Source organism: Parasteatoda tepidariorum, chromosome 5 (genome assembly GCF_043381705.1).
Source record: "Parasteatoda tepidariorum isolate YZ-2023 chromosome 5, CAS_Ptep_4.0, whole genome shotgun sequence".
Lineage (NCBI taxonomy): Eukaryota > Metazoa > Arthropoda > Arachnida > Araneae > Theridiidae > Parasteatoda > Parasteatoda tepidariorum.
In genome coordinates, this window is record NC_092208.1 from 7,178,526 (window position 1) to 7,203,018 (window position 24,493).

Genomic DNA, 24,493 nt, shown 5'->3' on the forward strand with positions numbered 1-24,493 from the left:
TCATGCGTCCATTCATTCATCCACAGATCATAATTTTTCACCTGAATCAGAGAACGATTGATCTCCAATCCAGTACCCGCAGAGGTGTTGATTTGTTATGGGAACATTTGGGCCTTTTGCGACTCGACAGATTTAACGTGCATCAGCCAGTCTACTACACGGAGAGTCTTCGGTCGGCGGGGTTCAAACCCACGAACTCTCGGTCATGGGCCCAGCGCCTTACCGACCAGACTATCCCTGCCCAACTCATTTTATTTCAACGTAATTTTAAAATGCATCATATTGGTGCTGCGGAGCATTCTCGCCAAATGCGTTTGATGCGCTTCTGATCACCGTCGAGACAATAAGGGAACCTGATTGGTCAGTTTTGGGTGGGGTGAAAATCTTTCATCTTCAGAGTTGCGACAACTATGTAAAATAAGAATGCTGCCTTAAACCAGGTGGAGAAAGTATCAACTTTCTCTCTGACTGGTCAGTTGAGCATGCTGCAACAGAAAATTGTTATAGTAAAAATAAAACTTATTCGAACTAAACCGGAAGTTGCCTACATATGCGTAACTGTCAATCTTTTTCGTCATGACAAGTGAAGTGAAAGTCATAGGAGTGTCATACTTTATTCATTACATTTATTTATTCGATTGCTAGGTGAGTATTTGCTTAAAATTACAAGCCCTTTTCAAGTCAGTTTGCTATTGTTTAAAAGGTAAGTAGTTTAATAAGAATTTCTAAAAGTGTTTCATAATATTTCGTATTGATTATATCCCCCTCATATTCCGTGTTTACTTATTGTTTTGTAAACAAAAACTTATTGTTTACTTTAATATTGAACTTTTTTCAGAGGGTTATGTAATACTTATCAGGTTTGAAATATTTTAAATGTTGATAATAGCTTTCCTTTTGTTTGGATATAATATTTTCCCTCGTCGAATTATAAATTGTGGTTGTTTAAATCTTGCTTCTCATGTTTGTTTATTTTATGAGTCATCCATGTTCGAGTTCCGTCATTATAAACAATATGTGCGTTTATATAAAAACAATTCTCCCATACATATTGTATTGAGATTCACTCCATTTATATAATCTTTTCTTTAATATTTTAACTTCAATATTTTTCATTTTATAAGATTCTCCTGTGGAATTTACAAATCTTAAGTTATTTATTTGAACGAGCATTTTCTTAGTGACCATCTGTTTAAACAAAAAAAACTAATGCTTTGATGTGTTTATCTGAGTCGTTTAATTTTATATTTCATTCAGTACGTCTGCATTATGGAGGTCTCTTAAATTATAGAGAAAAAGAAAGCTTACAATTATACAAATCAGTATGAATTGTCTATCAATAATGTTGCCTATTAATATTAGTTTATTGTGCTTTTTAATTAACAATCTCTTAAAATGCAGCATAAATTAAAAAAAAATAACATTGAATACCAGGCAAGTCAGACAAGAATCTTACAAAAATTTATCAAATTGTTTATTAGTATTATAGTATATATTGTAAGTAGGGATAGGTTTTTGTTGTCAAAAAGTGGTTTTTTGACTTCAAAAAAAGCTATTAAACATGATAGGTTTGCTAGTAAAAACCAAAAAAGACTTACTTCATGTCCTTATGCTATGATGCAAACAAGTTTTTTAGCAAGATATGTTTTATTATTATAACATTTTTGCCAGGTAGTATGTTTATATAAGTATTTTACTATACTGTCAATTATCATTTTTGCTTTGAAGATTGAAAGTTTTTAATTTGATTTGATTTTTTATGTATATATAATTTCTTACTGGAAGATTTTACAAAAGAATTCTAGAGCAATAAAAATAAAAAAAGGAAGTCCTCGGAATTTTCAGCATGTAATGCATGAAGTGTTTTGATAGTTAAAATAATGAAATAAACATATAATCATATAGGAAAAAAAAAATTTTTTTTATCTGTTGTCTTAAGTAATTTTTTGCCTAATATCCTTTATAACTCTTTTAAAAATTTAATGAAGATACTTTTTACTTAATCATTAATTAATTGAAAATTAAAATAAAATGTAAATACTATATCCGTAAAAGATTCTTGGTTTTGACCACCATGCTTAAAAGGCTTGCTAACTCTGTTTAAAAATATTAGTTATTAAGTTGTGATGTGACTATAGCATTATCACTACCAGCTAAGTTTTGGTATTGTACAAATAATTTGGCAGAATTATTATTTCACTTTATGAAATTTTGAAAGTTTAAAATTTTTAAGTAGAAAGGCTCCACAATACGTTTGCATATATTGCTATATTTACTCACTATAATGTACATCATGTATTTCAGAATTGAGTTTTTGATTTCAAAAACTGGTTTTTGACATGACACATCAAAAACCTGTCTAAAAGTGTTAAAAACCTGTCTGAAACTACTATCAGAATCTGTCAAAAAAACCTAGGGCAAGTTTCTTTTTTGTCATAGGGGACATTTTATTAGATCATGCACAATACTTATATTATATGCTACTATATTATGATTTATATTGTGTATATCATGTATAAAAAATATAACTGTTATTGAAACCACTATGACAGAATTTTTTTTTAAGTATCTGCTACATAAATCTCTAGCACTACTGTCTTTCTGCCAGATGCTTTTAATAACAGACTTGTATGTTACTAATTTAAAATAACAAATATAATGTGAATTTTGTTTTTTTAAACTATATAATTTTTTTAATTGAACAAGTAATAATTTTTTATTCTAATATCATGGGGGATATTCTCGCATTTTGTTGGGAGGGGACGCACAAATTATTTCCTTAATACTTTAAGATCAATATTATTTGCTATATTATAACTATTTATATTATAGATATTAACTGTGAGTTGTTAATTATTATCAATTTATTATTCTACCTATTCATTTTATTTATTTGAAACCACAAAGGTCAATAATTGTCTGATCTCGTGTTGTAAAATTTATTTTTGATTCTCTATATTTGCTATTACTTATATACAGAGGAGCAGAATATATTTGATGGTGCAAACAAGGTTTTGGGGAAAATGCAGGCAGCCATGGGAAAATTTTTATTCTAAAAAAATTCCTACAAAATGGTTTATTGTTAAAAAATATCTCTCTGCAAATTTTTTCCTTGGTAAAAAACGTATCTCAATTTGTGTATTTATTAGTTAGAATACAAGTTTATTAGAGGGGCCATTAATTTAAAAAATTTAAATTTTTGTTAAATTTCATTATAAAGAAAGTTTAATTTGAGATTTTTAAAATTTAATTGAAAATCAAATTAACATGAATATTTCCAATAAATCGTGATATGTTATCTCTGACTAGTAAACTAATTATAATTTACAAAAAATATAAATGTTTGTTTAAATGAGTTAATAATTTTTTCAATCGATCAATTCAAGGGTTTAATTAAGTTACTATCAGTTTTTTGTACAGTTATTAGAATAAATTTCCTAATTGAATCTCCTTTCATTATGTTATAATAGCTATCATAGGCCTACCTCCTAATTTTATGTAGCTCATCGTCAATTGAAAAATTTGTTTCAAATTTTGGTAATATTCATGCAAGACTCGAAAGTTAGTACAGAGGACCTCAAAACTACCTTGTAATTGCATGCTTCTGGGAAAGGAGTGAAAATGGAAATAAATGAATATTGATTTTACATATAATAAATAATTGTTACATGATTTTTTATAAGATAAATGTTTTTGTATTTTTTTTCTTGAGTAAAAGAAATTAACACGTTGGATAAATTGTAACTTTACACTAATCTACACTAAAATTTGCTTTTTCAGAAATTGTCAGAACAAAAAATTATGTGTTAAAAAATTCAGTGTCATAATTGGTTGATCACTTGTATTATGTATGTTTTTTATAAATACTTCCTGTTTGTAATAGCTAATAATTATCTTTATACAAAAGTTTTCAGTTTTTGACACTTTTCAAAAACTATGTCAAAAAGGTTTTTTTGACATGACTTTTGTAATTATATATATATATATATATATATTGCTAGACATATGTAATAATGAGTAATAGTATAGCTAGACTATAGCAATTATAATCTATAAAAACAGAATTATTTTAACTATAGATTTTTTTTATATAGTTTTTTCTTCTTCAATTGGAAAAAGCTTATTTTTATAGAGTTTTTTTTGTTCCTCCTTTGTGATAGGAACTTTTAAACGTTAATTAAACATGCTGTTTGTTTCTTTCTTTAATCATTTTTTATTTATTTCAGGTTTTTAAGTTTAGAGATCTTTTACAGCTCACTTTATAAAAGCTAACTATTATTCGAAACAAACACAGCTTTTAACTTCAAGCTATGAATAGAAGTGTTTTATTCTCTTAAAATAGTTTTATTAAAATTTTCTATTCTTCTGTGATTGAATATTGCATTTAATATCCACTTCTTTTAGTATACATTCTACTAAGTATGGCAGAAAAAGGGGGCATGTCAGCACCACCTCAAGTACCACCTCCTTACATGCCTAATGATCCACCCCCTGCCTACACGCAAGCCCCTTATCCGGGCGGCGATGGTAAATATTTTTCAATAACTCATTTAAATACCTTCTTGCCTTTAGTTATGTGATATAGTAATTATTCTTGATCGATTTTTATTTGTTTAAATATTTATAAAGTTAAATGTTATTTTTAATCAGATTTAAAATAAGTAGACAGTGGGTGTCAATGCTGTTTTTATTCATAATTGCAAAATTAAATCAAAGAAGAGATGATTTTGTGCTGAAATACAAATAAGTAATGCAGAATAGGGCGTAATGAACTCGGATGAAAGCTGATATCAACAGCGACACTAGTTTAAAATATTCTATTTTTTAATTATGTAGGGCAAACCAACCAGTGAAGAAACACATCCCAGTGAATGAACATTTCATAGATATTTTTTAAGAATTAGAATCAAATAAGATTATCGGATTACACAATGATAAACATTCATGTTTTGGAATCTACTATCAAACTGTGAGAAAGAAATTGAAAAACATTTTTTTTTTTTAAATTCTGTATACAACCCCCGTTTACTTTTCATTTCATGACTGGTAAAAAAGTAAAATTTTCCACTTTAACTGTAGTTAATTCCAAGAAAAATCTTGTTTTTAGACATTTGTATGGCCTATAAATTCCTAAAAAGCATCAAAAATTCTCAAAATTAACTGGAAAATTTTGTGTTTATTCACTGGTTAGAACTGTTCCTTCACTTGGTTATTTTTCTACTTATTATTTGAACTACCAAAATCTTAAAACAATATTATGTAAGTTTCCAAAAAATATTTACATAATTTGCATTTAATATCAGATATGTTGACAAATTTTGAAATTTTTGTGATTTTTTTTTAAAGACAAGCTAAGCTTAAGTGTTCCTTCACTGGTTAGTTTATCCTATATCTATATAAACTGAATATGTATAAAACTATAGCAAAATTAACATATTTTTAATTATATTTATTACTTTGTTTATATAAATGTAAACCAGTGTTTTGAAACTTTTACAAATATGTATTAATACACTATTAAGAGTTGTGAATTTTCTAAAGATATAATAGTAAAAGGTTTTCCAGGGAATAGTTTTTTCAAATTCTCGCTGTTGAGTTCAACATTTTATTCATTAGCTAATTCATTAATTTTTGTATTTTTTAGGAAATAGAGCAATATCAGTTTTTTTATAAATTTTTTTCTCTTATTTTGAACTTAAGACTAATTAAAAAATTTTAAATTTAGAGTGTATATCTTTGTTTTTATATTTATGCCAATTTTTTAATCCATTAATTTAATTTTTCCTCTTTATTTTCTTTCTTGATATATAGATGAAAAAGGTAATATAATACAATTTTACAATGTTTATATTTGTTTTAAATCCAACATTCTATCAATCATTTGATTTTAAATTTTAATATTGCATAAGCTGAGTCAGAATTATTTTATCAATTTTCATCCTGAAATAAAATATCAAAATTTCATTGCTTGAATACATCTAGCAGATTGTGAAATTTTTTCTTTACTAACATGTGAAATAATAGCATGTAAAATTGCCTATAACAATTTTTTTAGATTCTTGTAAAATTTCCAGGCAAGAATCTAATTTTTACTTTGAAATGTACTTTTGTAGTTTCAAATATGTCTTGTTTTTCTAATAATTGGTAAAAAAAAGAAGCAAATCTTAAATCTTAGGTGGAAAATAAAATCTTGAATCTTAGGTGGAAAATATTACAATTAATTAAAAATTTGTTAATATTTGAAGTTTTTTTTATTTCCTTCTATTGGTCACTTAAGAGGGTGTCAAATTTACGTCGCAAATTCTCATCTACCTCCGTAACTAATTTAAAGCATAGAAAAGGTGAGTTCAAACAAACCTAGAGTAAGCCATGAAATTTCAAATGCTGAAAAGAAATTTCTAAAGTATCAAAATGAAAATAAATTATGAAAAGATAACTTAGGATTTCGGAATGGAGAAGTTCTCTTCCAATAATTTGTTTGCATTTTGATATTTTGAAGATTTTTTTTCAGCAACTGAAACTTCATTGCTTAATCTAGGTTTGCTCATACTCACTTTTTCTTTCTTTAAAATTTTTAAACTCGTAACGGAGGCGAAAGAAAATTTGCAATGAAAAGTTTTACGTCCCTTAAGGGTTCTTTGTGAGGAATATTCTTATCATGCAATAGTTTCTGTAAAATATCTATTAATTTAAAAAATCAATTTTATTTTAGCATTAGTATTGATGTGAAAATTTTTATGCTGCTTACATATTTAAATTGAGGAAACTCTTCTGTAATTTAAAAAAAAAAATGTTAATTTATTTGATTTTTAGGGTTTCAATATGCTAACAGATATCCAACTGCCCCTCCACTTGCAGGTTTGAATATTATTTGTGTGTCTAAGCTAGATGGCCTTGCATGATAAAATTTAGTGCCCTGTGGCAGAATTGCGACTACAAGGCGACATTGTCGTAGAGCGTTACATAGTTTTTGCAGAAAGATTTTTCATTTGGGAAGCGAAAAATTTTGCTTTTCCTTTCTGCATAATTTTTCGAAAAATTTTGGATTTTCAAAAAGTCTAATGACTGGCTTCAGCTAGAATTTGAAACTTAAAGTATAAAATGAGAAATTCAAAAATCTCGAAAGTTTAAAAGATAGTTGAAATTAAGAAATGATGTTCTTTCTTTCATTTTTTTTTTTTTAGAGAGTCCCATTCGCGTGATTTTCGTCATCGATCTTCATTTTGGAGTTACCGCATGGATTTTACAATTTTTAAATTATCCGCGAGTTTACATTTATTGCCGTTTAATTTTATTTACGAATTTTAATTTTTGTAATGATTTACAAAATTTGAAGGAGGAAATAATTAGCACTTTTTTCCACTCTACAGAATGCGAGAAAGCTAATATATAATATTAGAATTTTAAAAAATATTACTTTTACGATTAAACAATTTCATTCTATACTTTCTTCTGTAAGCACAACGTTTCTGTCACTTTAAATTAGTAATTGTTATTATGAAAAGAATTTTACAGAAAAATACTAGTGCTAGGGAAGTTTGTCACTGAAATCCCAAAAAAATTCTGCCACTGGGTTTAGTGCATGTGCTGCTTAGATATCAATGGCCTGTGCTTGTTGAATTACAAAATATTCAATGCTTTATCATTCCTAGTTCATAATAAATTATAAAATGAATTTCTCATAGACTAGTAAATCAACTTATTTTGTACTGTACAGCACTATTCTGAATCTAGAGCACTAATCTGCTGAGTGCTGTTCCTTGAAAGTCTTTGTGCTATTTTTTTTTTTTTTTTTTTAACTGTTTAGTGTAATATTTGTTGAATGTATCAAAATTATTTGATAGAAAGTTGACTTGACGTATACATATATTTGAAAATTTTCTGTTGCATTAAAAAAAATGTTAAAAATGTTTTTAAAAGTTAATAAACCTTTTAAAAAAATCTACAATTTAGCAAGTTTTGTCCTGCTAGATGTAAATTGTCAATTTCAATGAATAATTCTAAATTTTTCCAAATTTTTATGTGCCTATGCATTGACAGCATATGTGATCTTTTCACCTAGTTTTGCTGAATTATATTACAAAGAGGACAAGAGAAGTTTATATCTATATATATATATATATTGCCCCTCAAGAGCTGTGATGGCTCAGGGAATAGAATGTTCGCTTTCCAACTGGGTACGAATCTCAGCGATGGCTGGTTGATACGAATTCCTCATCCAGTTAGTTCTCAAGGTTTTCTCTCCATGTAATGCAAACGCGGGTTAGTTCCATCGAAAAGTCCTCCATTAAAACAAATTTCTCCAATACTTCATCTAGGAGTTCCCTTGTCTTTTGGATTGGGTTCAAAATTACAAGACTACGTAGTTGAACATTAGTAGTCGTAAACCCAAAACTGGGTCAGCTGTTCGATGACAGTTATAAAAATAAATAAACTTGCTACTTTTTACATTGTAGACCAAAATCTTACATTGAAGCTGATTGAACCGCAAAAAATATCTAAGTGCTTTGGAGATAATAAGCCATATTTTTAATGAGTGGCAACTGTCTTGTTTTTGATCCAATAGGTCTTAGGATTTTCCCATTTCCTGATGAATGTTCTATCATGCCCTAATTATTACACGGATTTTTTGCAAAATTGATTCATAGTTTCCAAAAATTATTTAATTTATCTGACAACATTTTTGTTATCTAATAGGCTTATGAAGAAAGTATTCATTTGAAAAAAATTTGAATACTATAATTTTTATTTTTCCTTTAAAAGCTTTTTCAATGGAAAAGACATATTCACTTGTCTAGAAGAATTCTCATCAAAATTGGAAATCTTTACATTGGTTAACTAAGTTACATTGGTATAAATGGATTAAAACACCTGTGTCTTACTGTTATCTGATTGTTATGATTATTGAAAGCTTGTTAAGTACCTATATGGAAGCAAATGCACAGAAAAAGTTTGCTTTAAAAATGTCACTTTTGGTAGAAATGTGGCTTTCCATACCAAGCTCTGAAACTATAATATTTTATTATTGCATTCAAGCTAATTTTGACTGCTTTATCCCTGCTTTTTAGGTATAGTATGCAAATACAAAGCGTGTAATTAGAATAGAATAGACTGTGTAGTTATATGAGGAAATTCCCTTTAATGTATTTGAATTTATTGTTAATGTGTTTATTAGTATGTTTTAACCAATTCCAGCTATGCTTAGTATGTCTTGTTTAATAAAGGTTTGCCATTTAACTTTTATTAACTATCAGATGTTTTATGATATAAATGTTTCTGTTTTATTTAAAATATATCAGGAGATTTATCCTATGATAAATAAGACTTTCTACTTGCAAAGATTTCTTTACTGTTTCGCATATTTGTATGTTGTTGTTGTGTTCGCATATTCACATTGTTCTATTCAACGTTTTCACAATTCATTCTACGACAATGCATTTCGGCGTACCGTCGTTCCATAGCGTATGAAAGCACCAATCCTTTTACATGTTTGATAAAATACTTGCGTGTCCGCATGTGCTTATTCTGAGCTGGATCCAGCGGGAATTATTCTTGCACTCTTATGTGCAACTCTGCTGCATTTTGCAAGAGATTCTCAATTTCAGGCTTCATTTTCCACCCTCTGAATTCGAACCGAAAAAATCTTTTATCTTTTCATGGTGGCTAATGTAATCAAGAAAAGAGTTCTTTGTCAGAAGTTAGTTGATCATGTAAATTCTTTGAAAATTATTTTGCATTTTGTTAATGTGTATAGTGCTTAAAAAGTACTTAAAAGGTTCTTCTTATTTTTTTTGTTGTTGAAAGATTTGGCTGTTTAAGGTAGTGAAATTTTGTAATGTTAACAAAATTGACTTACCTGAGATTCTTTGCTGCTTAAAGAAAATTATATTATTTATTTTAAAAAAATTATTCATTCTAAAAATCAAGATCTGGGGTTGTGATTTCAATTGATTTATTCTAGAAAATAACATACCCGCCCAGTCTCCTGTCTTTTAACGAAGACTCTTGTGATTTGCGACTATGTCCTATTCTCCAGTATATTCTCAAATTTCTCTGTATTTGTTGAAGAAATTTTTTAAAAAAATAATTTTGACTGAAAATATCTGCTGATGGCAAAAACACTTCTCTTATTCCTTTACAGATAGTGCTATTTCCAATTAATAGTTTAAATAATCATAATTAATGGTTTTAAAAAAATCTTCTTTAGATTAAGATTTATATACAGACATGGTGCGTAACGTTTTTTAAAAAGTGCTTAAAGGTGCTTATTTTTTTGCTTTGTAAATTTGAAGTACTGTTTTGCTTAGCTTGTGTTAAAAGCTTAGAATTTACTTTTTGTATGTTTTCTAAGAGAGTTGTGTAAATTTTTCAGGCTATCAAGCACCTATCCTTGGTCAACCAGGAGCAGCACCGGGTGGCCCTCGTAAGTTAATTTCTTTATTTTTGACTAGACCCCCAGTTTAACGAACCCCTATATACCGAATTTCGCGATTTAACGAATTTTTTGAAGGTAATGAAGTAGGTTTATATGAAACAATGGATAACTACTGAGAAGTTGATGATAATGAATCTCTAGTGAAAACTGTTACTTTTTCTGATGCTTTGGAAAAAGTGAAACTTTACCTAATGCAGCACCATGTAAATGAAGGATATTTTCCTCTCTCCGTGACATCAAAAAAGAACTTTTTAAAGTATGAAATCAAGGAAATAAGCAAACCTTACTCACGGAATGCTTTAAAATTTCAAGCTAATCAACACATAATCATTCGCTGCATTTTAAATTCCTGAATAAAAAGTGTAAGATTTCTATTTATTTTGTGCAATGCTTATTAGAGAGGTTCGAATATTTCATAAGGCTATTCAATTTTTTTTTATATTTTACCCCCGATATTACGAATTATCCCAGATTTAGGGAATAATATTTTCGGTCCCGATTAATTCGTTGAATCGGGGTCAGACTGCGCTTTGTATCTATTAATATAACTATAGAATATTTAATTAATACAATATTTGATAGATATTAGTATAATTACCTTAATCAATCATTTCTCAAGGGACCATTCATTGTGATTGATAAATTTGGGAAAACCACGAAACAAGGTTGCTGTGCTACCCTTAAAAGTCAGGGAACTTTGACGTTGTCCGGAAAATTGGAAAAGTTTACATTTTAGAGCCAAAATCGAAAAAAGTTAATGAGCTTGATTTAGTGATTTCCAAACATCCTATGTTTGCGCAACATTCTCTGTACTTTGTTTTTTCCATTTGGAATAGATTAGATCGAACAAAGGATGGACTTCAGATTGTATATTCCTGTTATTGATTAAAAATTTATCAACGTACATATTAATTTTTTTTTTGTTAGTTACATGTTTAGTCCAACGTGCTGCTAGTAAATACTGCTCTATTAGACTAGAGTTTTCTTTTTTAATGTACCTGAAAATTGCGGAAATGTGAAGGAATTTTATTCTTCTATTTGAGTAGGAACCCTAACAAATATGGTTAAATATAAAGTAATAATTTCCCAAGTTGCACAGAATATCGATGGATTTCAAAAAATCACTAATTACGACATTGAACTGCATTGTTCTGAAACGTTGATTTATGTAAAAACGTCGAACTTTTATTTATATTGTCCACAATTGATGTAGGTCATTACTTCAGAAAGCATTGAAGAATACCAATCAATATTTCTTAACATTTGCTAATGTTGTAGGATGTTGATCAATATCAACATGATATTCATAGAACCAATGCAGTGGTGTATTAGTCATATGCAACATTGCTTTATTTGTAAAAAAAAAAGAAAAGAAAATTTGCATTTCAAAATATTCAGGCCTGTTAGTACTTTGGATTTTGAAATATCAGATTTTCTACCAGAACTTTGTTTGATTCTGGGTGCGTAGCGTTTTTAAGAAGTGCTTATTTTTTTATTTACATTTTTATTTAAATTTTTTAAAGGTGCTTTTTTTATTCATTGTTTTTCGAAAGTGCTTTTTTATTCGTGGTTTGTCAAAATTGGTTTTTTTATTCGTGGTTTGTCAAAATTTCTTTTTTTATTCATGGTTTGTCAAATTTTTTTTATTTATTCGTGGTTTGTCAAAAAAACAAAATTTTATTTGTGGTTTGTCAAAATTGCTTTTTTTATTCGTGGTTTGTCAAAAGTGCTTTTTTTATTCGTGGTTTGTCAAAAGTGCTTCATTTTCTATCTTTTAAAAAGAGGTTGCCGTGTCGATTGTCTTTCTGAATTACAAAAGATGCATGATTTTTCACAACTTTCTCTGCAATATTTATCAGAAACTTCATTATTATATTATTTTATCTTTATTGTGTGAAGTTTGTGAAAATATGTTTGAATTTTATTGATTTTATGTTCATAAATTAAAAACTTTCAGATTAACTTTTTTTGGGGAGGGGGGATCGATTAAAAATATTTTTTGAGTACTTAAAAGGTGCTTATTTTTTGTTGAAAAATCAGGCTCTGCACCCTGAAATTGCTTTAAACATTTTCATAAGAAAGAATGTTGAACTTAACTGAAATTTTAGCATTATAAATATTTCTTTCCTGAAACCAGAGTTTATCTATAACTAGACTGTAAGATTTAAAAGTTCTGACAAAATCTTTGTGTTGTGACAGCTCATGTTGTGACTGTGATGAAGATAGGACAGTGGGGTCCATTTCCTATGCAAATTGTGTGTCCTCAATGTCAAGCACGTGTTATGACTGAAACAACAGCTAGTCCAGGTCTTCTTACTTGGCTGTTGTCCGGAGCTTTAGTTTTTGTTGGGTAAGTACATCCACATTGTTTTTTAATATAAACAGTCAAATCCCGTCTTAGCGAATATTTTCTGGATCCCCAAATGAATCTCCATAGCAACAATGGATTAAAAATACAAATATTACAAAATTTGTGTTTTGATTTAACCCATTTTAGGCCAAGCATAGAAATTTTATAAAATGTGGTTTTGTTTTCCTTGAACATGGTGCCTAGTGTTTTTAAAAAGTGCTTAAAGGTGCTAATTTTCGTTTTTTTAAAAGCCCTTAAAGGTACAATTGGGTGTTTTTAAAAAGTGTTTAATTTTCCTTTTTCGAAATGAGATTTTTTTTTCTTTACCATTTCAATTTTCTCCATGTATAATGCAAAAGCGAGTTTTTCTCATTGTTTTATTCAACGTTTTCACAACTTATTCTAGCACAATCTATTTTGCGTCCAGTCGAACCGTAGCGTATGAAAGCGCCAATCATTTTACATGTTTGATAAAATATTCAGGTGTGCGTCTACTGAGCTGGGTTCGGTGAGATTATTGCACTCTCATGTGCAACTCTGCTGCATTTTGCAAGATAGTCTCAATTTCAGGCCTTAATATCCGCCCTCTGATATAGAACCACAAAACCTTTCGATCATTTTATAATGGCTAATATAATCAAGAAATGAGTTATTTGTCAAAAACTACTTATTTTATCATAAATTATGATTCATAATCATATAAAGTTTTTGAAAATTTGTTTGCATTTGTTAATGTATATAGTGCTCAAAAATATTTTTTGAGTGCTTAAAAAGTACTTTAAAGGTACTTATTTTTTGTTGAAAGATTTGGCTACGCACCCTGTTGAAATATGCTTACGTTACATTTATTTAGACGCAAAAAAAAAGTTTCTGTACGAAAAATTATATTTTATTTATGAAATAAAATGGTGCATTTCACCAAATTAATGAACCCACCATTTAGTTGAACACTTGTTTTTTTTTTTTTTTTTTAATTTGTTTCATCCTTTTTTCTTACGGCTTACAACTTTAATACCTCATCAAAACATATGATGTATCTCAAAAGCACTAATTATACATTTTCAAAGAATTTCATTCGAATAACTGTTTTCAGTTAATATGTAGTATGCAAAACTATGCAATACTAAGGAAACTATACTGATGTGTGGTGTGCTGCATAAAAATAAACCACCCTAAAAACTTTTGACCTAATGATTGTATCTTCACAAATGATTCAAATGGGTGACCTCAAAATATTTGCACTAATTAATTAGCATATTTAAGTTAAATAGGACGTAAAAACTTACTTCCTCTGAATAAACATTGTTTTAGATTCTAATTTCTGACTCCGAAATCTATGGAGTATCCCAATTATAGGAAGTATACTCCTAATAGTCTGGTCAGGAAAGTGATCCAAAATTTTGGACCCCTTAATGCTGATTTTGCTTTTCGCGAAAATTGAGAACTTCTTAAGCAAATCGAAAATTTTTTGTGTGGAATTATCTTTAAATAAACAATTTTAATAATTGTGTGCAAAAAATTTCAATTTTCATAAACGTTTTTGAGATATGGCATAATATGCAATAAGTAAAATTAGCAGCTTTGGATTACTTTCCTGACGAAACTATGGGGACCTTAGATTGTGTCTGCCCTCTATATTTTAAAATCAAAGTTTCAAAACCATCATAAAAGGGCTTGTTTGTTTAGAGAAAGTATATATATTTTTTTCTAATTTCGAAACTCAAAATATCTGCACTAATCAACATATTTGAGGTCACTCCTTTCAACCGTTAAAGTGAATCCTACATAGATGATTGTGCTCGGAAAAATACTAATTTCCGGATTTTTCGCTATCCGAAATCCAAAGTTTAAAGAAATCATTGCTCACATTTATGTATGCAAATTCTTGTATATTTTATTTAAAAATATTAGAACTAGAATTTATACTTGACATCTCTTTCATTTGTAAATATTTCTTCTGGTGGAATAATAAATGTGAATAGAGATAAAAGTAAACTTATACATAATTAATCATTTAAATTAAGCTGCATACAATTTATTTAGAATTTCATGTTTTGAAAATATCAATGATTTAAATTTATAAAGACATTAATTTTATTGAAATGCGTCAATAAAGATTTTACTCAAGAAATTTTCAGGATTTTTGAGTTCGGCTCACAATCACACCTGGTCCTAGAATGTGAAGATCTGATCATGTTCGAAAGTTATTCAGGGATGTTCTTTTTCTTTTGTGCATATTAGACCTTCACTTACTGAAATATTGCTGGACAATATATTTTAGAATCGTGTTGAAATTTTCCTGGAAAAGCTAGAAATTTTATTTATGTTCAATGGGAGTTCTATACAGGGTATCTGCGCACCTGGAAAATCATGGAAAGTCTTGAATTTTGGTATTGAACCAAATTAGTCATGAAATGCCATGATTTTATTTGTTTTTTAAAAAAGTAATGAAAAGTCATGGGTTTAGGTTGCCGAAAAATGTAATTTTTAAAATGGAATTGACCCCCCCCCCCCCCCCCNCCCCCCCCCCCCCAATTATATATCTGAACTTGTAACCGAATATCCGAACTTGTAACAAAATCCCCACTCACAGTGATATTTTATCGAAATATAAAATGTTTTACCATGTTCTTTAAAAATTATGGTGTTCTTTCAAAAAATGAAAGAAAAACATTTCTAGTGCGGATTATTTAAACTTCTGTGATTTCATAATTTTTGTTATTTATTTTTATTTTATCAATTTAAAATTCTGACTGAAGCAAGCCAGTCATAGGCGAATTTTTTTTTATTCCGAAATAAGAACAGAAAAATCGGGGGTATTTTGTTCCTTTCCGATAAACAAGAAAAGTACCTTTATAATATGATTCTGCAGGAAGAAAACGAAACCAAATTATTCGCTTTGGTATTTTTTTTTCCCCAGCTACTTTATTGCTTCAACTCTTTACTCTCTTTTTTTAAGTTTAAAATCAATAAATATGAAGATGCAGAATATAACAGTTTTGGTTATACCTGTCATTTCAGTTAGTGTTATTATAATGCTTTTTTTAAATTTATTGTGTTTTTGTCGGAGAAAATAGTAACTTGTCTAAGTCGTGAAAGATTTTGAAATTAGTCTTGAAAAGTCATGAATTCGAAAATCTAAAATGTAGCAGGTACCCTGTATTGGTACAAGAGAGAATTGTTGTAGAAAGCTCGAAAAAATTCTGCCACAAGGATAGTAATAATAGATTTTGGAATTGTACTGAACATAGTGCGTAGTGTTTTTAAAAGGTGCTTATTTTCGTTTTTTAAAAGACCTTAAAAGTATTTTTTTCATGGTGTTTTTAAAAAGTACTTAATTTTCCCTTTTCGAAAATAAGATTTTTTTTTCTTTACCATGTCGATTTTCGCCACGTATTTACATTGTTCCATTCAACGTTTACACAATTCATTCAACCACAATCTATTTCAGCATATGATAGCGCCAATCATTTTACATGTTTGGTGAAAACTTGCGAGTCTGCACGTGCGTCTATTGAGCTGTGTTCGAGGAGATTATTGCCTTCTCGTGTGAAACTCTGCTGCATTTTGCAAGATATTCTCCATTTCAGGCTTCATTTTCCACCCTCTGATGTCCAACGGAAAAATCTCTTGATCATTTTATAATGACTAATATAATCAAGAGAAGAGTTCTTTGTCAGAAACTAGTTATTTTATTATCATGATCATGTAAAGTCATTGGGAATTATTTTGCAGTTTGTTAGTGTATATAGTGCTTAAAAAATTCTTAAAAGGGTGCTTATATTTTGTTGAAGGGTTTGGCTAAGCCCCCTGTTGAAATTTTCCTGGAAAACCTAGAAATGTTGTTTCTTATGTTCAATAGATAATTTTCTCTTAAGATTAAAGTTTTTTTCTTTTTTTATGTATCAGTTGTTGGTTGGGCTGCTGTCTTATCCCATGCTGCATTCCAGAATGCCAAGATATCGAGCATAACTGCCCTAACTGTAAGGCCCACCTCGGAACATTTCGTCGCATCTGAACAAAACTCCAGTTTGATCTGATAAAAAAAAATATTTTGTGTTTTATTTTTAAAGCTGTGAAAAAAATATGTTATCTTTAGAATTACAATTATTGTTAGTCGATGAAAATTTTATTTAATCTCTATTAATCACTGTCGGAAAAATACTTTTTGTTTAATTTTTGATTCAGTCAGAGGAAGAACTGCAAAAAGATATTTTTCCACTTTTCTACTGCATTCCAAACCTACTGTCAAATGATTTTATTTATATATATCTATCAAAAAAGCAGCCACTCTTTTTTATTAATGGCCGTTTGTGAGTTTTGACATATATTTTATGAATCGAAATGTATCTAATACACAATTAGGAGCTTTTATGTTTTACCTTGATACAATTTTATGTGTATATATGGATTGGATGGATGGTTTTCAAGTGTTATAAATAAATATATATCTCCAGTATTAGATTGTTGATTTTTTTTATTTATTCTAAATACACTATTTCAATTATCAAAATATTACACTTGAAACTAGTTTTGTCATTAACACTAGAAAGACTGAAATACCTATATTGCCCAAAAGCAGTCAAAATGACTGCATTGTGAAAGAATAACTAATGCATAAAGAAATTTGTTTAAAATTAATATGTTTGATATTTTCAGTTATATGACGAGTTATTAGTAAATATCAACATTATAAGAAATTGTGTCATTATATACATCATTGTTTTCCTAATTGTTATTAAAAAGCAGTCAAAATGACTTCCTTGGGCAATCTAGTGTTAAACATATAGTTTGTCTAAAGTAAGAACTCCCCTAGCCATTTGTCTGGAACTGTGGTGGTGACCATGGTAACACGGTATAAATAAGGATGTGGGGTCGCTGTTTTGGAGAGAGAGAGAGAAAATCTTTTTTTCTTTGGGCTATTGTGTTGGCCCTAGAGTGAAGAGAAGCTACCCTGGTTTCAATAGCAGAAGACTGCCGCAGACTTTGTGGCAAGGAAGTTCTTACCATAGACTAAATATACACTATTTCATGTATCCAAAATATTCACATTAACTTTGGACCTGGTTGCTTTTCCATACAGCAAAACATGTTATGCTTTTTTTTTAACTTAAGCAAATAGAAACTTATAAAATTAAATACTGTTATAAATAGAACATTTTAAGTATTGTTGTACACCTTTTATAATGCATTGAAGTGTAGTTTTTAAAGAATTCCTAAATTGAGAATTAAAAAGATTGATTGATTTTTAATTAGTGTTAGTAATACAATGACTTGGAAGTTTTTTAAATCAAAAATTTAATTGCACCTTGTATGAAAGGAACTTTACATTTGATTAAGAGGACGCCTTACCATGAAAGAAAATTTCCTCGTAAATTCCCTTTTTCCTTCATTATTACTAATTTTAAGTGTAGAAAAAGTGAGATGAGACAAACCTAGAGTAAACCATAAAGTTTCAAATACTGAAAAGAAAATTTTAAAATGTACAAATGAAAATAAATGATGAGACGATAACTTAGGATTATGCAACGGTGAAGTTCTCTTCTCATAATTTGTTTGCATTTTAATATTTTAAAGTATTTTTTTCAGTATTTGAAAGTTCATGGCTTACACTAAGTTTGCCTGTACTTCATTACTAATTTAAAAGGGGGAAAAAAAAGGAAGTAGAAAGAATTTTCGATGAAAATTTTCTTCCTCGGTATGGCGTTTTCTTAATGATACACAGAATTTTCAAAAGAGATTAAAAATGCTACAGCAAAAAAGCTTAGTCTCTTGTCTAGAGGGTTAAACTATCCGTTTGTAAAATAAAAAAAATTTTAAAAGTAATTTGATAATTTATTAAACTTTTTTATTCACAAATTGTGGTGCATAGTTTTTGATCACAAGTTTCTTATTTAAATGCTTTGAAATAGTGTTTTGTTTAAAAAAATTTCTTATGGTATTACTATATGTTAATTATTTTCAGAATATAATTAATTTTTGCCAATTACAAAAAAAAAGTCTTATAAGAAATTATGCAAAAAGAAATCCAAAAATGAATGATAGCATAAGTTGATATGATTGTTTGCACAAAAATAGAACTTGCAACAAAATGTAAACAATAGATGTTACTATAAAACTATTTACGTAAATTAGCCTGCGGTGGGCAAATCCTGAGGTAGGCGTGACGAAATCCTCCGTACGAATGGATGTATAAATGATTAATAAATATGCTGATATACATAGATTGTACGATGTATAATTATTAAAATATAAATGATCTGTATCAAAAATAACAATTTATAAAATATGAAGTAAATAAGCTTATTTACAAGCAATTTCCCGTGACATCCCATTTAAATCTCTCATTTCAATGCATTGCATAAGTAAATATGCGTACACAAAAATATCAACTTTATAAGCAACAGATCTAAAAGATTTATTGAGGCACTTTGTAAGAAAGTTTTTTTTTATGAAAGTCTAAGACCATGAAAAATTTATTTATGAAATTTAAAATATTTTGAAAAACCATGGCTGTTTCAGAAATCGAGCAATTTTTTATGCATTCAAATTAGTGTCAATTATGATAATAGAATATTTTAATTTTTTTGATTACTAAGTATCGAGATTTTTGACCTTTCAAAATTTCATAATAGATCACATATCACTAATTTTCTACTCAATTTTGTTTCTGTATGTGTTTTTTTCAATTATTCGAGTTACGTTTTGGTAAATAAAAGAAAATATCGCTGACAGTCGGAAATACGCTGCATTAAGTAAATTAATGTTTTTGCCTGATAAAATTTAAGAATATTGATGACAGTAATTCAAAACAAGTTGAAATGTTTTCTAAGTTAAAAAGTAGTATGTTGGTCTCGCTAATATTTACAAAACGAAACTATTTTTCCGAGCTAACTTTATTAGATTTTATTAATCTATACTCAGCGTTTTAATAAATATCTTTAAAATATCCTACCATTTTTATTATATCTCAATATCAATTTTGCTGTTTAGCTTATGCGTGGTGCGTAGAGTTTTTAAAAAGTGCTTTTTTCCGATATTCGTTTTTTAAAAGGCTTTAAAGGTGTTTTTTTCATTGGGTGTTTTTAAAAAGTGCAAGTTCTTTGTCAGAAACTAGTTATTTTATCATGATCATGTGAAGTCTTTGAAAATTAATTTTCATTTTGTTAATGTATGTAGCGCTTAATAATATTTTTTGAGTGCTTAAAAAATACTTAAAAGGTTCTTATTTTTTATAGGAAGATTTGACTACGCATCCTGTTGTGCTATCAGTATAATTTCTGTTAATTCCTCGCATTTTATAAATATTTGAATATATATTATAAATATCTGAAAAATACACCTTTTTTTAGATTGGTTTCTAATTTTTTATTTAAATTGTTTACGTAAGACAAATTTAGTTTCAGCACTTTTCCATTTTGACAAATTATTTTAGAGTTTTTATCCTAAAACTTTTTATCTTAAAATTGGTTGAAATCATACTGTGATTGGACTTTGTTTATTGACACATATCTTGTTAAATTTTTAATACCTGTATTTGTTTTTAGTTGGAACCTAATATTTATACAAAAAAAATATTTCTGACAGAGTTCGTTCTTTCAACATGAAAGTATATCATATAACCTTTTCCTTGAATTATGCAGAAAGAATAAGACATTTTCATCTATAGTTCGTTCACCAGGTGTTGGCACTTGGCTCCGCCTTCATCACGTGGTATCCGACGATACTATTTCGCTATTTTTGGGAGAAGGATGCGAACAATCCGGAACAAGGCTATTTGGCGATTGTATATTTATTTCGCAATTTTTATGGGCATTTTTTTTTTAGCATTAAATAATTCATAAATTTGATGATATTTCTCTCTTTTGATATAGTTTGTCCTTTTTGAGACAAATTTGCTGCAATATTATTTAATTAGCTAGACTAACGAAAAGGCAAAGATGATTGTGCTCCGGAAAAAATCCATCCGGAAATTCAAGGTCCAGAAGTTTCAGGAAATCATCGATCACATTTATGTATAAAAATTCTTGTATATTTTATTTAAAAATATTAGAACTGAAATATATTATTATGCTTTGCATCTCTTTCATTTGTAAATATTTTTTCTGGTGGAATAATAAATGTGATTAGAGATAAAAGTAAACTTATACATAAATATTCATTTAAATTAGACTGCATACAATTTATTTAGAATTTCTTGTTTTGAAAATATAACTGATTTAAATTTATAAAGCCATTAATTTTGTGAAATGCGTCATTAATTATTTTACTCATGAAATATTCAGGATTTTTGAGTTGTGCTCACAACCACCCCTGGAAAGGTATAATAACAGATGATAAAGCGAAGTAAGTGACTCGACAAGAATTTGCTGTTTGCTTTTTGGAGCGCATTAAAGGTTGTCTCAATTTCAAGCGCGGAGACGTTTCTCCTCCTACTCCAGTTCTGAAATAAACTCTTCGTCTGAGGAGGTGGAGTCAAGTGCCAACTCCTGGTGAACGAACTATGGTTACTATTGCGATATAGGACCTTTAACTTTAAAAAAAGATTTATTAGGATTAAAAAACCAGGCAATTAGTTCAACAGCATTTTCTATTTGCGTTTCTTAAACTAATTTCAATGGTGTTAAAATGGTAAGCATGTAGTTTTGTATTCTGATTTTAAATTTAGAAAATCTCTTAAGATATAGGTGAATAACTTTTTGAAATATAAAAAAAAATGGTATCAAAAGTTTGAACAAAAGACAGTTATTTCTAGGTGAAAGTTTGCCTTATAACAAAATGGCATCAAAAGTAACCCAATGATCAAAACTTTTTCTATAGATTTGAAGACGAGGTATTCATTTATAATTTATTTTTAAGCTGTAAGAGTATTAGCTTAGTTTGCTCCAAATAAATTTATAGAGGAGAGGTTACAATATTTATAAAGTTGATGCGCTGATTTTATCTATGTGAATGTCATTTAAAATTATCTGCTGCGCAGGAAAATATGTTGATGTTAGAAAAGATTATTCAAAATCCATATCAAACAGAAAATTTCAAAAATAAATACGAAATATTGATTTTAAATTATCTCTAAACATGGAAAACAAAATCTTAATTTAATCTGTTAAATCACTTTTGAGAAATACTGTTGTGTAAAACAACAAAATTTGCCTGATTTCCAAAGGAGATAGAGGAGTTGGTAGTTGACTATTAAAAACATCTTCAAGTTCTAACCGGAAGTTTTGTAACTGCTTTCCTTAATAGTGATCTGTAAGATTTCGATACAATTTTTGATTCTTCTTCAATTAAATTTTAAACATGAATCTTTTTTACCTTTATTTTTGACAAGGATTCTAAAAATATACATTAATAGCGGCATTAACAGAACACCCTGCATACCAATTATCTTTTCGTTACGAACATAAAATTCAAATGACATTGTGAAAATTACTTTATGGAATAGATGCGAACACAAAGAAAAATTTCTGACTAATGTGGGATTTGAACCTGGGTTCTTATAGTTGAAAGATTTCACACTTATCTCATGCGGTGGTAAATTTCCAGGACTTATTCATAACTGCTGAAAATATTTTGAAAATAACTTAATAATAAGTTTCGAAGTAACCTCAACCTGCAAAAATGCAATTCTATATTCTGTGAAAATGACTTCATCTTTAAACCTTATCTTTCTTTAGCAATTTTTTATAGTGGGTAGATAAAACATTCACCGTACTTTCGCAGACTTATTGCATCTGAAACAATTTGCTAAACTACGTTGACGACTTTAATAATGTCAGGCTTGAAAAGTGGAATACAGAAATGAATTATTTTATTTTATAACCGTCGTTGAACAGCCAACCTAGTTTTTGGATTTACGACAACTAATGTTCAACTCCGTAGCCTTGTAATTTTGAACCCAATCCAGAAGACAAGGAAACTCCTGGATCAAGTACTAGGAGAAATTTTCTGCCGTGGTGGACTTTCGATGGGACTAACACGCATTTGCGTTACATGGAGTGGAAGACCACTAGAACCTCCCATGGTTAGCCTGACGGCGAGGGGACTCGAACCCTTGACCCGTCTACCACTGAGGATATTTCACATCAGCACTATGGTTGGTGCAAGCCGGATGCGGAACCCAGTTCACCTCATTGGAAGGCAAGCGCTCTATCCTCTCAGCCATCGCGGCTCAGAAATGAATTATGACAAAAGGAGTTTGCTTCGAAACATGAATATGTAATTCACATATTTTCAAAAAGTTATTAAATGAGTCCTCGAAATCAATAACCACAATTTTGAAATTTTTTTTTTTTTTTTAATATTCTTTTGAAAAGATTGGCAAATAAATCACATCTTCAATAGCAAAGCCTATAGAAAAAGTTTTGTTTAAGGCCAAAAATTCATGCATTATGAAAATAGCTATTTTACTTGATTTTTTTTTTTTAGGTATAAATATTAATTTCCTACTGAGGTTTCACACATGGGATTCGTCAATAAAATGACTAACATCAATATATACACAAACATAGCATTTAAAAAAAAAGAAATCAGAAATTTTCATACTATACAAATTCACTATCGCATTTTTTCAATCCATGGCACGCACACCTCAATGTTCTAAGAAAAACCTGCAATTCTTCAACTCTTACCACTCGGTTTGTTTCCCGGTGTTTTTTCTCTAATCCTGTTCTGCAGCGTCAGGAGAAGTCCGCTGAGTACGTCGTGGTTGTGCAGTTTCTTCCCGAATATCAGTTTCCTGACGCTGTCGTCGTAGGTGAGGAGGGCCACCATGTTCTGCAGAAGAAAACCCTGGCAGTATTCCAAAAGGTAGACCGCGTTGTACACTTTGGCGTGGATGTACATGGAGACGACGTTGTCCAGATCTACCAATTTAGAACTTCGTGATTCACAGAATCGAAGAAGTCCATCCAGTTGGAAGAAGCTCGCCGCAGCCATCAACTGCAAATAAATAGGCTTGTTTTAAGTCTGCAAATAAATAGTCTTAAGGCCTGTTTACAAGGTCCAAGTTCTTGAATCCGAGAAATTGGAGGAATTTCTCTCTTCAAGAGATTGGATATTACTATCCAAGTTCTTGAATGTCACTGATTAGTCTGATGAAAAAACTGCGCATTGTTCATATTCAACATTATAAAATCATACTTACATGAGTTTATAGGCCTGTTTAGACGATCCAAGTACTTGGACGAAGATTGATGGAAACTGTTTTGCTTTGAGCTTGGATCGTGTAAACGATCATCCAAGTCCTTGAACCATAGTAGAGCATGTTCTACTTCTGTGACATTAAGTCACAGCCTAATTTCTAAATATCCCGTTTTATTTAATCAAAATACTAATTTTTCGGCTTAATTTATAATTTTTGATTCAGTTTTTATTGTCTTCATCTTTTTTCTTCTCGCCCCTTAACGCGTTAGCGCAATGAGGACATTTTCCCCAGGAAGCTCCTTGCACATTCCTCAGACACTCCTTTTCTTGGAAAAAAAGCTGTCGGCGACCTTTGATGTCAACACATGTTTTTAGTTACTGTACGGTCGCCGTTAGTATTTAATTATGCTTAAATTTAAGGGGTTTGTTAACTCAGTTCATTTCGCTCCTTAAGCTGGATTCTTTTGGCTTTTTAGGAAGTTTAACTTCCACTTCTAGCTATTTCTTTAAATACCGCCCATTTCTGGGAGCGGGAAGCATTCGAGGTTTAGCAAAGCAAAGAT

General features: G+C 29.3%; 2 protein-coding genes across 5 annotated transcripts in view; one reads left to right on the top strand and one right to left on the bottom strand.

Annotated features, from left to right (window-relative positions):
* Positions 1 to 389: 389 nt before the first annotated feature.
* Positions 390 to 17,244, top strand: LOC107453624 (LITAF domain-containing protein). 4 transcript variants are annotated; one of them, XM_071180954.1, is made up of 6 exons: positions 445 to 645; positions 4,405 to 4,527; positions 6,814 to 6,858; positions 10,373 to 10,423; positions 12,635 to 12,785; positions 16,695 to 17,244. In XM_071180954.1, the coding sequence occupies exons 2-6, from the start codon at positions 4,422 to 4,424 to the stop codon at positions 16,801 to 16,803; spliced, it is 462 nt and encodes a 153-aa protein (XP_071037055.1). In that variant the 5' UTR covers positions 445 to 645; positions 4,405 to 4,421; the 3' UTR covers positions 16,804 to 17,244. The 4 variants fall into 4 exon arrangements, with proteins under 4 accessions (XP_071037056.1, XP_071037055.1, XP_015926002.1 ...); XM_016070514.1 differs by having other exon boundaries at positions 545 to 703; XM_071180955.1 differs by lacking the exon at positions 6,814 to 6,858 and having other exon boundaries at positions 390 to 645.
* Positions 17,245 to 24,493, bottom strand: part of LOC107453622 (ankyrin repeat and BTB/POZ domain-containing protein 2) — a gene marked incomplete in the record, with an annotated part of 89,464 nt that continues 82,215 nt past the window's right edge. Inside the window, 1 exon segment of the mRNA XM_043046411.2 lies at positions 17,245 to 23,726. Coding sequence (XP_042902345.1) covers positions 23,406 to 23,726 — 321 coding nt within the window.